Source organism: Saimiri boliviensis, chromosome 15 (genome assembly GCF_048565385.1).
Source record: "Saimiri boliviensis isolate mSaiBol1 chromosome 15, mSaiBol1.pri, whole genome shotgun sequence".
NCBI classification, from domain to species: Eukaryota; Metazoa; Chordata; class Mammalia; order Primates; family Cebidae; genus Saimiri; species Saimiri boliviensis.
The window spans coordinates 9,602,501-9,617,976 of record NC_133463.1 but is presented as its reverse complement, the minus strand read 5'-3'; the positions used below and the strand labels follow the sequence as shown (position 1 = coordinate 9,617,976).

Below are 15,476 nucleotides of genomic sequence, written 5' to 3'. Positions count from 1 at the left end.
TTGCATAACTGTGATTTTTGATATAAAAAAACCATTTAAAACATACTTGGGTTTTATTCATCAGCACTGCTAACATACATGAACAAAAACAGCAGAGCAGACAGACAACCACAAGCTGACAGGTTGTCATACTTCATAAAATGTGATTTCCGATTACTAAGCACACATAAGCTTCACAGGGCACCATAGTGGGGACTCGGTCATGTCACCACTGGACCCCAGGCCCCAGAACAGAGCCAGAGTACCACAAGCCCTCAGCATGTGCCGGGTGCACACACGAAGGGGAACACGGAGGGACGGGGACCCTACAAAATAGGAAGCACGTTGCTCTCTCCATGTTTTGTGACTCAAGCAACCCTGTAAAGTGCATTCCCTTCAAGCAGGTCATAGAATGGAGCCAGGGCAACAACTACGCCACTGACTCCAATCCCACAGGAAAGAACCCGGAGTCCCAGGCCCAGGCTTTGCAGGGCTGCAACGTGGCACTGGAGACAGGGACACGGATCTGCCGCTTCTGAATATATCAGAGGTAGTGTTATTTCTGTTTGACTTTACCAAGAATATATATTACTTTAACAGACACACACACACACACACACACACACAGATCTGCAAATCTCCATTCTTATTCCAGAAATTCAGATGCATTGTAAAAATATATAATATATATTTATATATATATATTTTTACAAATATTTTATATATATTTTTTACAAATATATATTACATATTATATATTATAAATGTATAATGTGTAATATATAAAAATATATATTTTTCTCTTGGTAACTTTGGAACACTGAACGTCAGACAGCATGCGGTAGGTGGAAAGGACTGGGAGAACTATTCCCAAGGATCAAATCTTACTTTGTATATTTATAGATTAATTAACTTGCTTTATCTTCTTCTTATTATTATTCTTATTTTGAGACAGAGTCTTGCTCTGTCACCCAGGCTGGAGTGCAGTGGCGTGATCTCGGCTCACTGTAATCTCTGCATCCTGTGTTCAAGTAATTCTCTGGCCTCAGCCTTCCAAGTAGCTGGGACTACAGGTGCACATCACTATGCCAGGATGATTTTTTTTTTTTTTTTTTTTTTTTAGTAGAGACAGAATATCACCATGTTGGGCACGCTAATCTCAAACTCCTGACCTCAAGTGATCTATCTGCCCTGGCCTCCCAACATGCTGGGATTATAGTGAGCCACTGCGCCTGGCCTAACTATAGATTAATTTAGAATCACTTATAGCATATGACCTGCCAACTGTATCTAAGAGAAATGTGACGCATACAAAGTTTTAATATAAATATGGTGTTTGACATCTTCTCCATGTCATAACAAATACATTTTGTCTTGTTGAACCTTCAGTTATTACTTACTTTGGTAATGTTTAATCATGTCGCTGATACAGGGAAAAGTGATTCGTGGAGAGATGTAATAGCCCCCATTGTCCAAGCTTCTAATTTTGTAGTGCTTAATAACATCACCATGCATGGGGTCAAAGTCTCTGACAGACAGAGAGAAGCTTCCTATGGGGGAAAAGTGTAGGTAAATGTTTATGTCTCACAAATAAGATTTGCATTTACAACCACTGCAGTACACATCTTGTGATAAAAATATGCAAAATATATATATGAAGTATGTATAAAATGCAAAATTTTTTAAGCCCTATACAAATTGTACTTGACAAATGAAGCCACCATTTTGTTTGCTGTGTAGTTGGCCAACACACCATTTTCTTTCTTTATGATAATTTTTTAAAGTTACTATTTAGCTAAATTTAAAAATGTTTAAGTTACTTTGATTTTCTTTCTTTCTTTCTGTTTTTTTGGAAACAGGTTCTTGGCTGTCACCCAGGATGGAGTGCAATGGCATGATCAATGCTCACTGCAGCCTCGACCTCCTGGGCTCAAGTGAACTTTCCACCCCAACTTCTCAAGTAGCTGGGACTATAGTCACGCATCACCACACCCAGCTAATTTTTGAATTTCTTGTAGAGACAGGGTCTTGCTGTGTTGTCCAGGCTGGTATCAAACTGCTGGGTTCAAGTGATTCTCCTGTCTTGGCCTCCCAAAGCATTGGGATTACAGGCCTGAGCCACCATGCCCAGCCTAATTTTCTTTGTCTTAAAACTTCAGGATTTATTCTAAATAGTAATGCAAAAGGCTCAGCAAACTAAGCATAGTAAGAACTGGCCATAATAATGTGTGCTTTCTATAATGCCCTTCCTTCCTTCCTTCCTTCCTTCCTTCTCTCCTTTTTGAGACAGTGCCTCACTCTGTCACCCAAGCTAACTAGGAGTGCAGCGGCATGATCACGGCTCACTGCAGCCTCCCTTCCTTCCTTGGGTTCAGGTGATCTTCCTACCTCAGCCTCCAGAGTAGCTGGGACTATAGGCATGTGCTGCCAGGCCTGGCTAATTTTTGTATTTCTTGTAGAGATGGGGTCTTGCTCTGTTGCCCAGGCTGGTCTCCAACTCCTGGACTCAAGTGATCCTCCCACCTCAGCCTCCCAAAGTGTTGGGATTACAGGTGTGAGCCACCACACTCAACTACTTCACTTTTAGTAGCATAACTAATCATTGAAGTTTGTTATTTGTTATCAAACTACAGAACTTTTAGGACCACAGCATACTATAGCCTTTTTTTCCCCTTGAGTAATTCTAAAATAGTTTCTAAAAATAATTTCCTAAATAGTGGTTTAGAAGAGATTTTGAACAATTTCCTACCTTTTAATGTTTCACTTTCTCTAATAAGGAAAGATCCAGCACTATTTCCTGGTGCCAAAAGCTGCCTTTCGGCATCCTTCCTGGTTATATCCTTGAAAAACCACCTGCAAAGACATTTCAACATTTTGTACACGTTATGTTCCAGGGCAAGAAAAAGGTGAAGAATATTAAGAAATCCAATGTGGCAGATCAAGCCACCCAAATGACAACATGTGCGGACTCACTCTTCTGTTTCTAAGGTGTTGACTTTGGCCACATAGTTGCTGGGGATGAAGCCTTCTTTTTTTGTTAAAAGGGACTTCGCTTTCCACCATTCTCCATGCCTGGAATAGAAATACACATCAAAAAGAAGCTAGAAAATTACATATTTCACGCATACATCAAAGTATCACCAGTATCCTATAAATATGTATTTATGTGCAGATATTACATATCAATTTAAAAATTAAAAATAAGGAAAACATACAGTTACCGCAGGACCCAGCAACTATGCTCCTAGAGATATACCCAAGAAAGCCGAAACCATAACATCAATACAAAAACTTGTACATGAATGTTCAAAGCATCATTATTTACCAAAGCAAACAGTAGAAACAACCAAAATGTCTACCAACTGATGAAAGTCAAAATCTGGAATATCCGCCCAGTGGAATATTACTCAGCAGTGAAAGGAAGGAAGGGCTGAGAGATGCTGCAGCAGGGATGAACTTTGAAAACGATGCTGAATGAAAGAAGGCAGCCACCGAGGACCACATACTGTCTGATTCCATTTATGCGAAATACCCGGAATAGATCAGTCTTTAGAGATAAAACATAGTTTCGTAGATTCCTGGGGCTGGAGAGAACGGAGGAGTTGAGGTAATAGCTAAGAGGTGCAGGGTTTCCTTTTAGGATATTTTAAATGTTCTAAAATGGATTGTAGTAAGAGTCGTGCAATTCCTTGACTATACTGAAAACCACTGAATTGTACGCTTTAAGTGGGTGGATTGTATGGTATTGTGAATTCTCAACAAAGCTATTGAAAAGAAAGAGAGAGGAAGAAAAGAAGCCCGGAGGGAGGGTTTTGAATGTTCACAACACAAAGAAATAATAAATGTTCAAGGTGATGGATATGCTAACCACGCTGATTCGATCCTTACGCACTGCATGCATGTATCAATGATCACTCTGTATCCCACGACTGTGTACCATGGCAACTAAAAATAAAAGGCAAAAACTGTTTATATCCAAGACTCAACAGCTACAATAGCAATTATCTCAAGATGTTTGTTTAGGGGAGTGAAGGTAGGTGGAGAACATCCCTGGAACCTCAGAATCCAGTGGGAAAATTCACTCTTCGTGATGAAATTAAAACATGTTTAGAGACAGAGCAAAGGAAAACAGCCTTACAACTAAAGTGTAGGTCACTATGCTCAGGGGTGTACAAACAAGCGTTGGTAAAAATGACTGCCATCTCACAGAAGCAAAAGATTTGTAACTTGCCCTGGGATAGCTAAGAAACGCTTTCCAAAATCCGTATATGAGAGTCAAGGGAATACTGGTCCATCGTTCACGTATTATAAACTCCTAGTTACCATACATCGAGTTACCATAGAGATGGACACCATGAAAAAGAGAAAAGCCATAGATAATTCCAAGCAAGTGAGTCTCATCACCATGCTCGAGTCCTCAGCAGCAAGGCAGGCATAGAGCCAGGGAGGAGGGAGGGGCCAGCGCTGGAAGAACCAAGCAGGTGAGCCCGTGACGGAGAAGGAATGGATCCCTTTGAGCCTAAACTGTGTTCCTCTACAAATTCCACATGCACACAGGATCCTTGTCTGTCTGTCAGGCATGAAGACAACTAGAACTAATACCAAGCTTTGCCTCCTCTATGCTTACGTGATGTTTATCCACATGCATCATGCTCACATCAACCCCATGATCTAGGTACTGTTGTTCCCAATTTACAAATAAAGAAACAAAGGTACAAAGTTTAAGGGTCTTGTGAAGGTCACACATCTATCAAGTGGCGGTTCAGGATCATGCTTAAGCTCATGTTCAACCCATAAGCAACATTGCTCTCAACCATGGAACACCTTGTCCTTCGTAAAGGGGTCTCCCCCTCAAACTGTATTTGAAGGGTTACAATGAAACTGAATGCAAGATTAGCAGGAAAAGCAAGCTAGAATTAAAGCATCTGGAGTTGCTTATTCTGAGCACTATCCTGTGTGCCTGTGGTCTGACACTGCCACATGTCTGAGTCAGCAAGAGGCGGGATGAGGAGATGACGACACCCAGACTTCCTCACAAAAGCACGGCAACTGCTGAGCTGAGGATTTTCCAACACGGCTGCTGTAGCTCAGCACGCTTAGAACTCAGACTAGGTTGGGCCCATGAACCCAGTCTAAATGTGAGTAATATAACAAAAGAAAACTGGCATTTCAAGCCAGGCGCGGTGGCTCAAGCCTGTGATCCCAGCACTTTGGGAGGCCGAGGCGGGTGGATCACAAGGTCAAGAGATCGAGACCATCCTGGTCAACATGATGAAACCCCGTCTCTACTAAAAATACAAACAATTAGCTGGGCATGGTGGCACGTGCCTGTAATCCCAGCTACTCAGGAGGCTGAGGCAGGAGAATTGCCTGAACCCGGGAGGCGGAGGTTGCAGTGAGCCGAGATGGCGCCATTGCACTCCAGCCTGGGTAACAAGAGCGAAACTCCGTCTCAAAAAAGAAAAAAATAGAAAAAAATATATGGCATTTTAAATATCATACATGGGCCACACAGACCCAAATTCCTTAAGGTGGCAAGATTGGATAAAGAAAGAAACCAGGCTGAGTGTGGTAGCTCACACCTGTGATCTCAGCACTTTCGGAGGCTGAGGCGGGAGAATTGCTTGACAGCAGGAGTTCAAGACCAGTCTGGGCAACATAACAAGATCCCATCTCTACAAAAATTTTAAAAATTAGCCAGGCATGGTGGCATATACCTGTAGTCCTAGCTTCGCAGGAGGCTGAGGTGGCAGGATTGCCTAAGCTTAAGAGTTCAAGGCTGCAGTGAGCTACGATCATGCCACTGCACTCTAGCCTGGATGGCAGAGAGAGATCTCATCTCAAAAAAAAAAAAAAAAAAAAAAATTATTATTTTTTTTTTTTTAAGGAAAAACCAGCATTTGTCTCCAAAGGGAAACCCCCTGCAGAGTTAGAAGGAAAATCCCTTTGGCTCTATTCCTTCCACTGCCCAATCCCTGTGGGTAGCAAGGAGGCCTCATGCCCATTGCAGGAAGGGGGCCAGGCTATGGCTGTGGCATCAGAAGCAAGACCAGGGGACAGCCTGCAGGCCTCAGTGGCCCAAGGAAAGGAGCAACCGTGGCGTGCTCGAGAACACTTACTCCTCCAGGACTTTCATTTTCTCTCCTTTCTTGAAAGACAAGTCATCTGGGTGGATGCCATCATAGGGGTACAAGGCTACCACGATGTCTCCTTGCTCCTCCGGATCTAAAGATGAACACAAGAGAACACCTGTAAGAATCCATCAGCAGAAGTGTTTTAACAAACCTCATGAGGCACAAAGGATGAGAGGAAGCACCAAGAGAGGGGCGACTGGAAGAAGGACACGTGCTTCCTACCTAGCAGGCTCAGGTCTGCACAGCCTGCAGAGAGTAACGTGCTGTATACACTGTGTCCAGTATTTGTTATTGCAAATCACTGAAACCTACAACTATAAATACAACTCTATATTTAAGAAATAGATTATGATTCCATATACACCGAATCCCCTATTTTAAGAAATGATACACCCATGTTCACAGCAGGATTATTCAAAGATGTGGAAATAATGCAAACATCCATTGATGGAGGAATGGATAAACATCATGGGGCATATAGATATAGATAGATATAGATATAGATATAGATATAAATATAGATGTAGATATAGATACAGATATAGATATTTTAGATGGAGTCTCACTCTTGTTGCCCAGGTTAGAGTACAATGGTGCAATCTCAGCTCACTGCAACCTCTGCCTCCTGGTGGTTCAAGCGATTCTCCTGGCTCAGCCTCCCGAGTAGCTGGTATTACAGGCACCCACCACCATACCCAGCTAATTTTTTGTATCTTTGGTAGAGATGGGGTTTCACCATGTTGGACAGGCTGGTCTTGAACTCCTGACCTCAGGTGATCCACCTGCCTTGGCCTCCCAAAGTGCTGGGATTACAGACATGAGCCACTGTGCTTGGCCAGGGCATATACTTACAAGGGAATATTATTCGCCCTTAGAAGGAAAGAAATTCTAACACTTTCTACAGCATGGATGAACCTAGAGGACATCACCCTAAATGAAATAACCCAAACATGAAAGGACAATTGCTGTATGATTCCACTTCTGGGAGGTACCTAGAGCAGTGAAATTCATAGAGAAAGAAAGAACAGAAGTTGCCAGCGGCGGGGGGAGGAGGCAGGAGGACTTATCGTCTAATGGGTATGGAGTTTCGGTTTGAGAAGATGCATTCTGGAGATGGAGGGCGGTGATAGTTTCACAACAATGAGAATGTACCTAATGCCACTGAAATGTAGACTTAAAAATAGTGAAAAGAATAAATTTTTATGTTATCTATGTCCCACAATTTAAAAAAAAAAAATTCAAGACAACCACTTTGTAGAAGCTCTAATAGTAAAGAAAAAAATTTTAACTAGTTGCTGTGAAGACATACCTTTAGTTTGAAACCTCTGTCCAGGCAAAAGCTGAGATTCTGAAACCTACAAGAGAATATTTGTTAGGGAAAAAAAATTCTGTTTAGCTTTTCTTGCTGACATTCATGTTGTATACATGATTTTTGTAATAGAAGCAGGTGCTGTTAGGATGGGCTCATTCATGAAGTTGGAAAGAGCAGCAGCACAGAGGAAAAACCTGTAACACCACGTCCAGCCCTGCTCGGCCAGTGACGGGGCTCTTTTATCACTTGCTGTGGGTGGCAGGAAGGGAGTGAGGTTCCGGGCAGGGGCTGCTCAGTTCTCACCTCATCCTAACCCTCCTATTCTTTGGTGACAGAACCCTAACATTGTTTGGGGTGGCAGCTTGCCCAGCTCAATGAGTGTGCTTGCGAACTCTCTAGCCCCTGGCAGATGGCAGAAAGAGTTTCAGTCAGCAGATCGGTTGTGCTGGCCTTTACCGTCCGCTCACCTTTCCCCTTGCCTCTTTCTCTCTCCCTGGAAACGTCTGAAGACTCGAGCCACAGCAGCCATAGCAACCAAACATCCAGGCAGCAGGATGGAGACGGAAGTAGTGGGGCCCCGGTGACTGGTGGAGCTGCCGTCCCCCCGCAGGACTGCCTATCCAAGGCTTCCCCAGCTTGAGTGAAATTGCACAGTCAGGGCTCTGTCCCTGGAGGCTGAGAGCAAGTCCCATCCCATCCAGCTTCTCTTGGGCTGACCCCCCGACTCAATCACAGGGACGGATGGCATCCCCTGTTATTTCAGTGGGGAGGTGAGTTATTGGGAAAGATGTGGTGGCACAAAAGGCCACCTCAGTTACTTTTGAAATCAAATTCCTTTTTCTCACAGTGGCCATGTGAGGGTGACTGAGGCCTCTGGGCCTCTTGTAGGATAGGGGCTGTCAGAGGCCTGTCCCACAAGCCATGTAACTTTTCTGTTTCTCCTTAATTAAAGTGGCTTCACTGAATCGGACAAAAACGGTTTGTACTGAAATTTAAATTTCTGATGGACAAAAACGGTTTGTACTGAAATTTAAATTTCTGATGAAAGCCCACAAAATCTCCAATTCAGTGAGGTGGGGAAAATTACTACCCTGTGCTACCAAAAAAACCCCATGGCTGTACATATCATGTTTATGTCAAGAAGTTCTATGTCAATTTTTCAGTCATTCAGATTTGCATCATTGGATAATACGTTCTATTTTATATGATTCAGAGGAAATAACTGGAAGACTAGAGACTAATTTCATCATTTTCAAAGCAGCAAGCTGATTTCTCAAATATCAAAGAACGCTTAATTTACAAAAATTTTAATATACTTTTTATAAGACCAAAACACACCTATGCAACGCATACACTATCGCTCTAGATTTTTCCTTAAAATGGATTTTTCTGGAATGTTGTTGAATTTTGCATCAACTCAACCTCACCTTCTTGGCAGATGCCCCCTGTAATCAGCCCATGGCCTACATTTTGGCACATCTGGCCAGGGCTAAGAGTGTTGGTTATGGCCGTGGAATAAGGCTAGACTAACTGGTTCATGAGGTGAGGGCATTGGTGACCACAGATGGGACAAACTGAAATACTTACAGTATACAAGAGGGAATTGAAAGACTTCAAACATGTTTACTACTTCTACTTTCTAACTTGATTTTTAATCCCCTTTGCTTTGAAGAAGAGGGAAAAATGGTGTGTGGGTTTGTACTATTCTCCTTGGCTTTTCTGAATAAAGGACATCTTTGTTCATCATTTAAAAACAAAAAACAGGCTGGGTGCGGTGGCTTATGCCTGTAATCCCAGCACTTTGGGAGGCCAAGACGGGTGGATCACCTGAGGACGGGAGTTCAAGACCAGCTTGTCCAACATGGTGAAAGCCCATTTCTACTAAAAAAACAAAAATTAGCCAGGCATGCTGGTGCATACCTATAATCCCAGCTGTTCAGGGGGCTGAGGCAGGAGAATCACTTGAACCCAGGAGGCAGAGGTTGCAGTGAGCTGAGATCGCGCCACTGCACTCCAGCCTGGGCAACAAGAGCAAAACTTGTTCCATATCTGTATATACTTATGGTATATACTTATGTCATCTTTTTTTTACTGACTGTAATAGGTTTTTAAATTTTAAATTTATATTTATATGTATTATTGCTAAATTACTAAATCTATTAATATTCTTGTATACTTTAAGTACATATATTTTCTATATATAAAATTATAAAATTAATTTATCCAGAAACATCATGTATGATAATTTAATAGCATGATATATCCACTCTTTATCTCCACTTCTTAAAAAAGACCAATGTTGATTTCTTTTTTTTTTGAGACGGAGTTTCGCTCGTTACCCTGGCTGGAGTGCAATGGCGCGATCTCGGCTCACCGCAACCTCCGCCTCCTGGGTTCAGGCAATTCTCCTGCCTCAGCCTCCTGAGTAGCTGGGATTACAGGCATGCACCACCACGCCCAGCTAATTTTTTGTATTTTTAGTAGAGACGGGGTTTCACCATGTTGACCAGGATGGTCTAGATCTCTTGACCTCGTGATCCACCTGTCTCGGCCTCCCAAAGTGCTGGGATTACAGGCGTGAGCCACCGCGCCCGGCAATGTTGATTTCTTAGTTTCAATGATGACATGTCACTTTGATACATGGCAGGTATGTCCTACCTGCAGGATAATGCGGACGTGTTCAGGGGAGGGCAGGCAGAAAGGCTTGATAATGGGAATAAGTTTCTAAAACACCTGGCCATTTAAAAACATGTCAGACTAGAAAAACTATGAAAATTCTTAATAATGGCATTTGGGTGAACCTGGAATAAGCTGTTTCCAGCTTAAATGTTGCAGAATTCCACAGAAAGCAGGCTATGGGCGATATACATGTATAGAGTGAAAGAACGTATCTATACAAAGTATATAAGCTCTGAAAGGAAGTAGATTTCAGTTTATAATTGTCCAAAGCTCTGTTCTTCCTTTCCATAAAATGCAATATTAGTTCTTTCTTTGCCAAAGCATTTCCCAAATACACCAAATAGCACATCACTCGCTAAATATCTCTAGTGAAGCTATTTCTAGTGCAGCTATTTCTCTAAGGTTAGGGGGAAGAATTAGAGGTGTTTTTCCTTAATATTTTAATTCACTGAAATAAGTTATGACAACTTCAGGATCTGTACTATTTTGAATCAATCTAAGAAAGGACAAGGTATGATAAAGTATGGCACAACAAAAGACACATTAGCACCTGTTTTAGTTTCTGACTTGCATTTCCTTTTGCTTCTAGACCACTGCACTAATCTCACTGTGTATCTTAAGTCACACAAGCCTACATACATATATAGTAGGGTCTTTGCACCAGTAATATGAAAGATGGCCTTCCTCACGTATAAGAATGTGATCAAACTCCCCTTTGTTGTACAGTAAGTGGCCTAGTTATCCCTAAAATATTTGTACATTCTTCAAAAGATTAAGTTACAAAGCATTTCAAAAATTATTTGAGGACCAAGTAATCAATGGGATTTTTTTTTTTTTGCATGCACATATCACAGATTGGTGTTTAAATTATGCAGCCGTGCTTTGATCTTGCTGTGGGAATTCTCCCCTGAGACTATCTACTTACTGGCCTTTGCTGTTTATTGGACGTTGGATCTCTCACATAAATAGTTCTTTCAGTATTACGTACTGGTTGAGTCTTCAAATCTACTCCATCGTCATTCAAGCTGTCTTTCCCTTTTGATTTTATACATCCCATATTTCCTGTTGAAATATAAAAGCAACGACATTGTTTTACCATTCCAGAACTGCTTCAAGCCATCAAAATCTCTCCATTAGAGTAGAAAAAAATACGCTTTCATTCTTTATCATATACAGATTAATAAACTCAAATGTAAATACTGTTCACAAATAGGTTTGCCTGTTCATTAATTCACTCAACAAAGAATTATTTAGCATCCGTTTTCCATCATCCAGAAATAATTCCAGCTTTAACTATGCTCATATTCTTGTGGCAAAGATGTGTAAAGACTCGATGACAGAGGACCCACAGGATCTAAGAAAGGACACATAACTCAAGCACGAAGAAAAGGAGGTGGTTAGGGAAACCTTCCTACGGAAATGCTCCGTGAGTTGAAATGGGAGGGATGGCAACCAGGTTGCAAAGTCAGCAAACGGATTCCAGAAAGAAGAAACTTCATATGCAACCACCCTGGGCTCAAGACAACATGGCCCCTTCAGAGAGCTGGATCAACCTGATTTCTTCAGAGAATGAGTTCTATCTAAAACACTAAACACTGTAGTCAAGGAGCGGGTGGGGAAGGCCAGGAGTCAGAGCCAGAGAGGGAGGCACATGCTAGATGCGATTCTGAGTGGTTGATTTTTTACCCTGAAGACAAGTGACACATTCAAGCTGCAGTGTACAAGACAGAGTGGTGGTTGGGGGGCGGAGGGCGGGACTGGAGGTTTCAAGGGCAGGTGAGGAAGAGCTAGAATGTGCAGAAAATGCGGCTCCCGCTGAACATAGCTAGGGGCCTAGGAAGATGGCGTGACTTTCACCAAGACTGGAAGTGAAACGAGGAAACACAGTTACGGGAGAGAAAATGCTTATGGGAACATTCAGGTGATCAAATCCAGCAGGGCTACTCGGTAAGTTGGTTGCCTCAGGAAACCAGGACGGACCGTACGTAGCCGAGGTAAAAGCAAGACGGCGGCCTCCGCAAGCCACATGGCAGGAAGGGGCTAAACATGCACGCCTACACACCAACTCGGTCATCCGGTGATCCCATTCGTGTGGGACGGGCTGAGCGCTACACAGCCCCTCGGGGACCGCAAAGGTAATGAATTCTGGATTTGAATCAGATACAGTTCTTGTCTTACAGTATAGCCTCGGGGTCCACTCTATGCATTAAAAACAAAACAAAATCTTTCATGAACTTCACTAGAAGGTGATTCTCACCGCATAGATCCTCTGGACACCGTCCGGGAAACTCTTTTAGGGCACAGTGGGAGCATGGCGCTCCCCATGCGAGGTGTGATTCTGAATCTGGGACCCAGGGCTTAGCGTTAAGTCTAGAGGAAGGGCAGATGACAGGAGTCTGGGGAAGGGGGAGAGGCGCCGTGACTGGGCAATACCTCGTGGGGGAAGGATTGTGCTAAGAAACCTCAAGAGCTCTTCTGGGAACCCGGCCCTCCCCGGCAACACGGCCACGCGCCCAGGCCAGCGCTGTCCCGCAGGCTCCCAGTTGGTCTAGGAACTTCGACTTGTTTATCATTTCATTACTTAAGGTATGAAGCCTCTAAAGAGCAACCACACCTCTTTCTGAAACTAGCGAGCTGCAGTTCCCAAAATAAAGGAGAAGCAAGTACTCCTTTGATTCAAAACAGCACACTTTTTTCATACGCTAAAGTCTCTGAAATGGACAAGGGTTTAGAGTTTATCTCTAACTAACTAGCATGGGAGTTCTTTTTTCACCAGTCTCGTCCCTCCCACGCCCCGTCACCTTCCCCCAAAAGTGGTGTTTAACTCATCATCCTTTAAAATAGTGCTTTATAAATGGGCCAATACGTTCACAGCGGCGCGAGGACCCTGCACGCACCGCGAGGTCCGGGGCACGAACCCTGCGCGGGTCCGGCCAACTCACCCGGCACCCGGCCGCTAGATCTAGCTCGCTCCCGGCACGGACCGAGCCCTGACCCAGCAGCGAGCACCACGGCAACCAGGGCACAGGGAATCCCCGTAATCCCCGTCACCTCCCCAGCACACCGGGCGGGGCTGCCCCGCCGCTCCCACCAGCATCCCCTCGCTACATCTCTCCATCTCTCTCTCTCTCTCTCTCTCTCTCTCTCTCTCTCAGATCCTACAGGAATGTTACCACCCCAGACAGGTCTGCACTGATTCTCACTCTTGTCCGGGTACCACCCACGTTCCATCACGTATCGGTTTATTTAGGGTCACCTCTCCCAGCCAGCATCTAAGCTGCCCGGGACAGCGTCTCTCTACCTTGCTGACTGCAGTACTCCCAGCACCGAAAACAGCCCCGCTCCACAAAGGTGCTGAAAGAGTAAGAATGAAGGCACTTTGGGAGGCCGAGGCGGGCGGATCACCAGGTCAGGAGTTCCAGACCAGCCTGGCCAACATGGTGAAACCCCGTCTCTACTTAAAATACACAAAATAAGCTGGGCGTGGTGATGGGCGCCCGTAGTCCCAAGCTACTCAGGAGGCTAAGGCAGGAGAATCGCTTGAATCCAGTGAGCCAAGATCGCGCCACTGCACTCCAGCCTGGGTGACGGAGTGAGACTTCCGTCTCAAAAAAAAAAAAAAAAGAAAAGAAAAAAGAAAAAAAGAACGGATGGAGCAGCTGTGTGGCTGGTGGGCTTGGGACTCCCAGGTGCCCATCAACAGCCCTATTGCGAAGGTGAGGGAGGAGAAGGAAAGGAGGCAAAACTCACCTGGGTCTGTTGTTCTAAAATAGAAACCTCTAGAATAACTTCCAGTTTATGGAAAATACAGGGGATAGAGGAACAAGATGATCAGAAAAATCCATAATGTGCCAGCCTGGATATGTGCCATTTTCTAAAGAAAACTTGCCTGGATACTCCAGCTAGAGGGAAGGGATAGAACCATTCCTTATCAGAGAAGACCAAAGAGATACGAACTTAATGGAATCTTGGGGTTTTGGAGGGACACACAGCTGTGATATATGGTAACCGGGGAAGTCGGAATTGACTTAGGCATGAGATGGTGATATCAGGGAATTGTTGCTGTGTTTTGTAAGTGTGATATGACGGTATTGTGGTTATTCAGGAGAATATCCAGTGTGCAGATGCACAGTGAGGTGTGTGGGGCTGAGGGTTCGTGGTGTCTGCAACTTTCAACACTTCAGCCAAAATGAAAAGGGAGAAAAGGAAGGGATAAATGTATCAAAATGTCTTAAAAATTAGTGACTCTAAGGAAAGCACAGTCTTTCTTTTTCTGTAGATTTGAAATTTTCAAAATAAAAGTTAAAAGGTAGAAAATAAGAGGATATGATGGACAACTTTACCCCCCCCCCCACCAAAAGAAAATTGAGATGGTAGAAACCCAGTCATGCACAGGAAGGCAGGAAATGCGCTAGCGAAGTGCATGGCCGGAGGCTAACTGAGGTGACATGCCAGGCAGTGCAGCTCTATTTCTTTTTTTATTTTTTCTTTTTTTTTGGGATGGAGTTTCACTCTTGTTGCCCAGGCTGGAGTGCAATGGCGCAATCTCAGCTCACCAAAACCTGTGCCACCCGGGTTCAAGCGATTCTCCCGCCTCAGCCTCCTGAGTAGCTGGGATTACAGGTATACGCCACCACACCCAGCTAATTTTGTATTTTTAGTAGAGACGAAATTTCTCCATGTTGGTCAGGCTCATCTTGAACTCTCAACCTCAGGTGATCTGCCCACCTCAGCCTCCCACAGTGCTGGGATTACAGGTGTGAGCCACCATGCCTGGCCGAGATCTCTGTTTCTGAGCACTGCAGGAAGTGTTGGGGGAAAGTAAGCTACTGTGGGGAAATCCATCCCCCAGCCTCTAAAGGGGACAGAGGAAAAGATGGAGGCAATTGTCCAAGGGAAGTGGTCTTGGGAAGAGGAAGGACGGAAACGAAAGGCGTGGATGTGGGTAGGGTGGTGACATCCAAGACAGTGAGATCAATAGATGGCCATCTACTTATGCTTATTTTCTTCCTGCCATTGTCATGGATAATTTTTTTTTTCTTTTTTTTTTTTTTTTTTGAGACGGAGTTTCACTCTTGTTACCCAGGCTGGAGTGCAATGGCGCGATCTTGGCTCACCGCAACCTCCGCCTCCTGGGTTCAGGCAATTCTCCTGCCTCAGCCTCCTGAGTAGCTGGGATTACAGGCATGCGCCACCATGCCCAGCTAATTTTTTGTATTTTTAGTAGAGACGGGGTTTCACCATGTTGACCAGGATGGTCTCGATCTCTCGACCTCGTGATCCACCCGCCTCGGCCTCCCAAAGTGCTGGGATTACAGGCTTGAGCCACCGCGCCCGGCTTTTTTTTCTTTTTAAGATGGGTTTCACTCTTG

The 15,476-nt window shown here is 44.0% G+C and overlaps 1 protein-coding gene across 2 annotated transcripts in view; it reads right to left on the bottom strand.

The window, feature by feature from the left end:
- The window catches only part of LYN (LYN proto-oncogene, Src family tyrosine kinase), a 139,576-nt gene that overhangs the window by 62,592 nt on the left and 61,508 nt on the right, over positions 1 to 15,476 (bottom strand). Inside the window, exons 2-7 of one of the 2 annotated variants that reach the window (XM_039464714.2) lie at positions 11,093 to 11,166; positions 7,423 to 7,468; positions 6,099 to 6,204; positions 2,953 to 3,051; positions 2,729 to 2,832; positions 1,380 to 1,529 (exon numbers count right to left, since the gene is read on the bottom strand). In XM_039464714.2, the coding sequence (XP_039320648.1) occupies positions 1,380 to 1,529; positions 2,729 to 2,832; positions 2,953 to 3,051; positions 6,099 to 6,204; positions 7,423 to 7,468; positions 11,093 to 11,161 (574 nt within the window). In that variant the 5' untranslated portion in view covers positions 11,162 to 11,166. Of the gene's footprint in view, positions 1 to 1,379; positions 1,530 to 2,728; positions 2,833 to 2,952; positions 3,052 to 6,098; positions 6,205 to 7,422; positions 7,469 to 11,029; positions 11,167 to 15,476 lie in introns of both variants that reach the window. The other variant, XM_039464713.2, reaches the window with a different exon arrangement.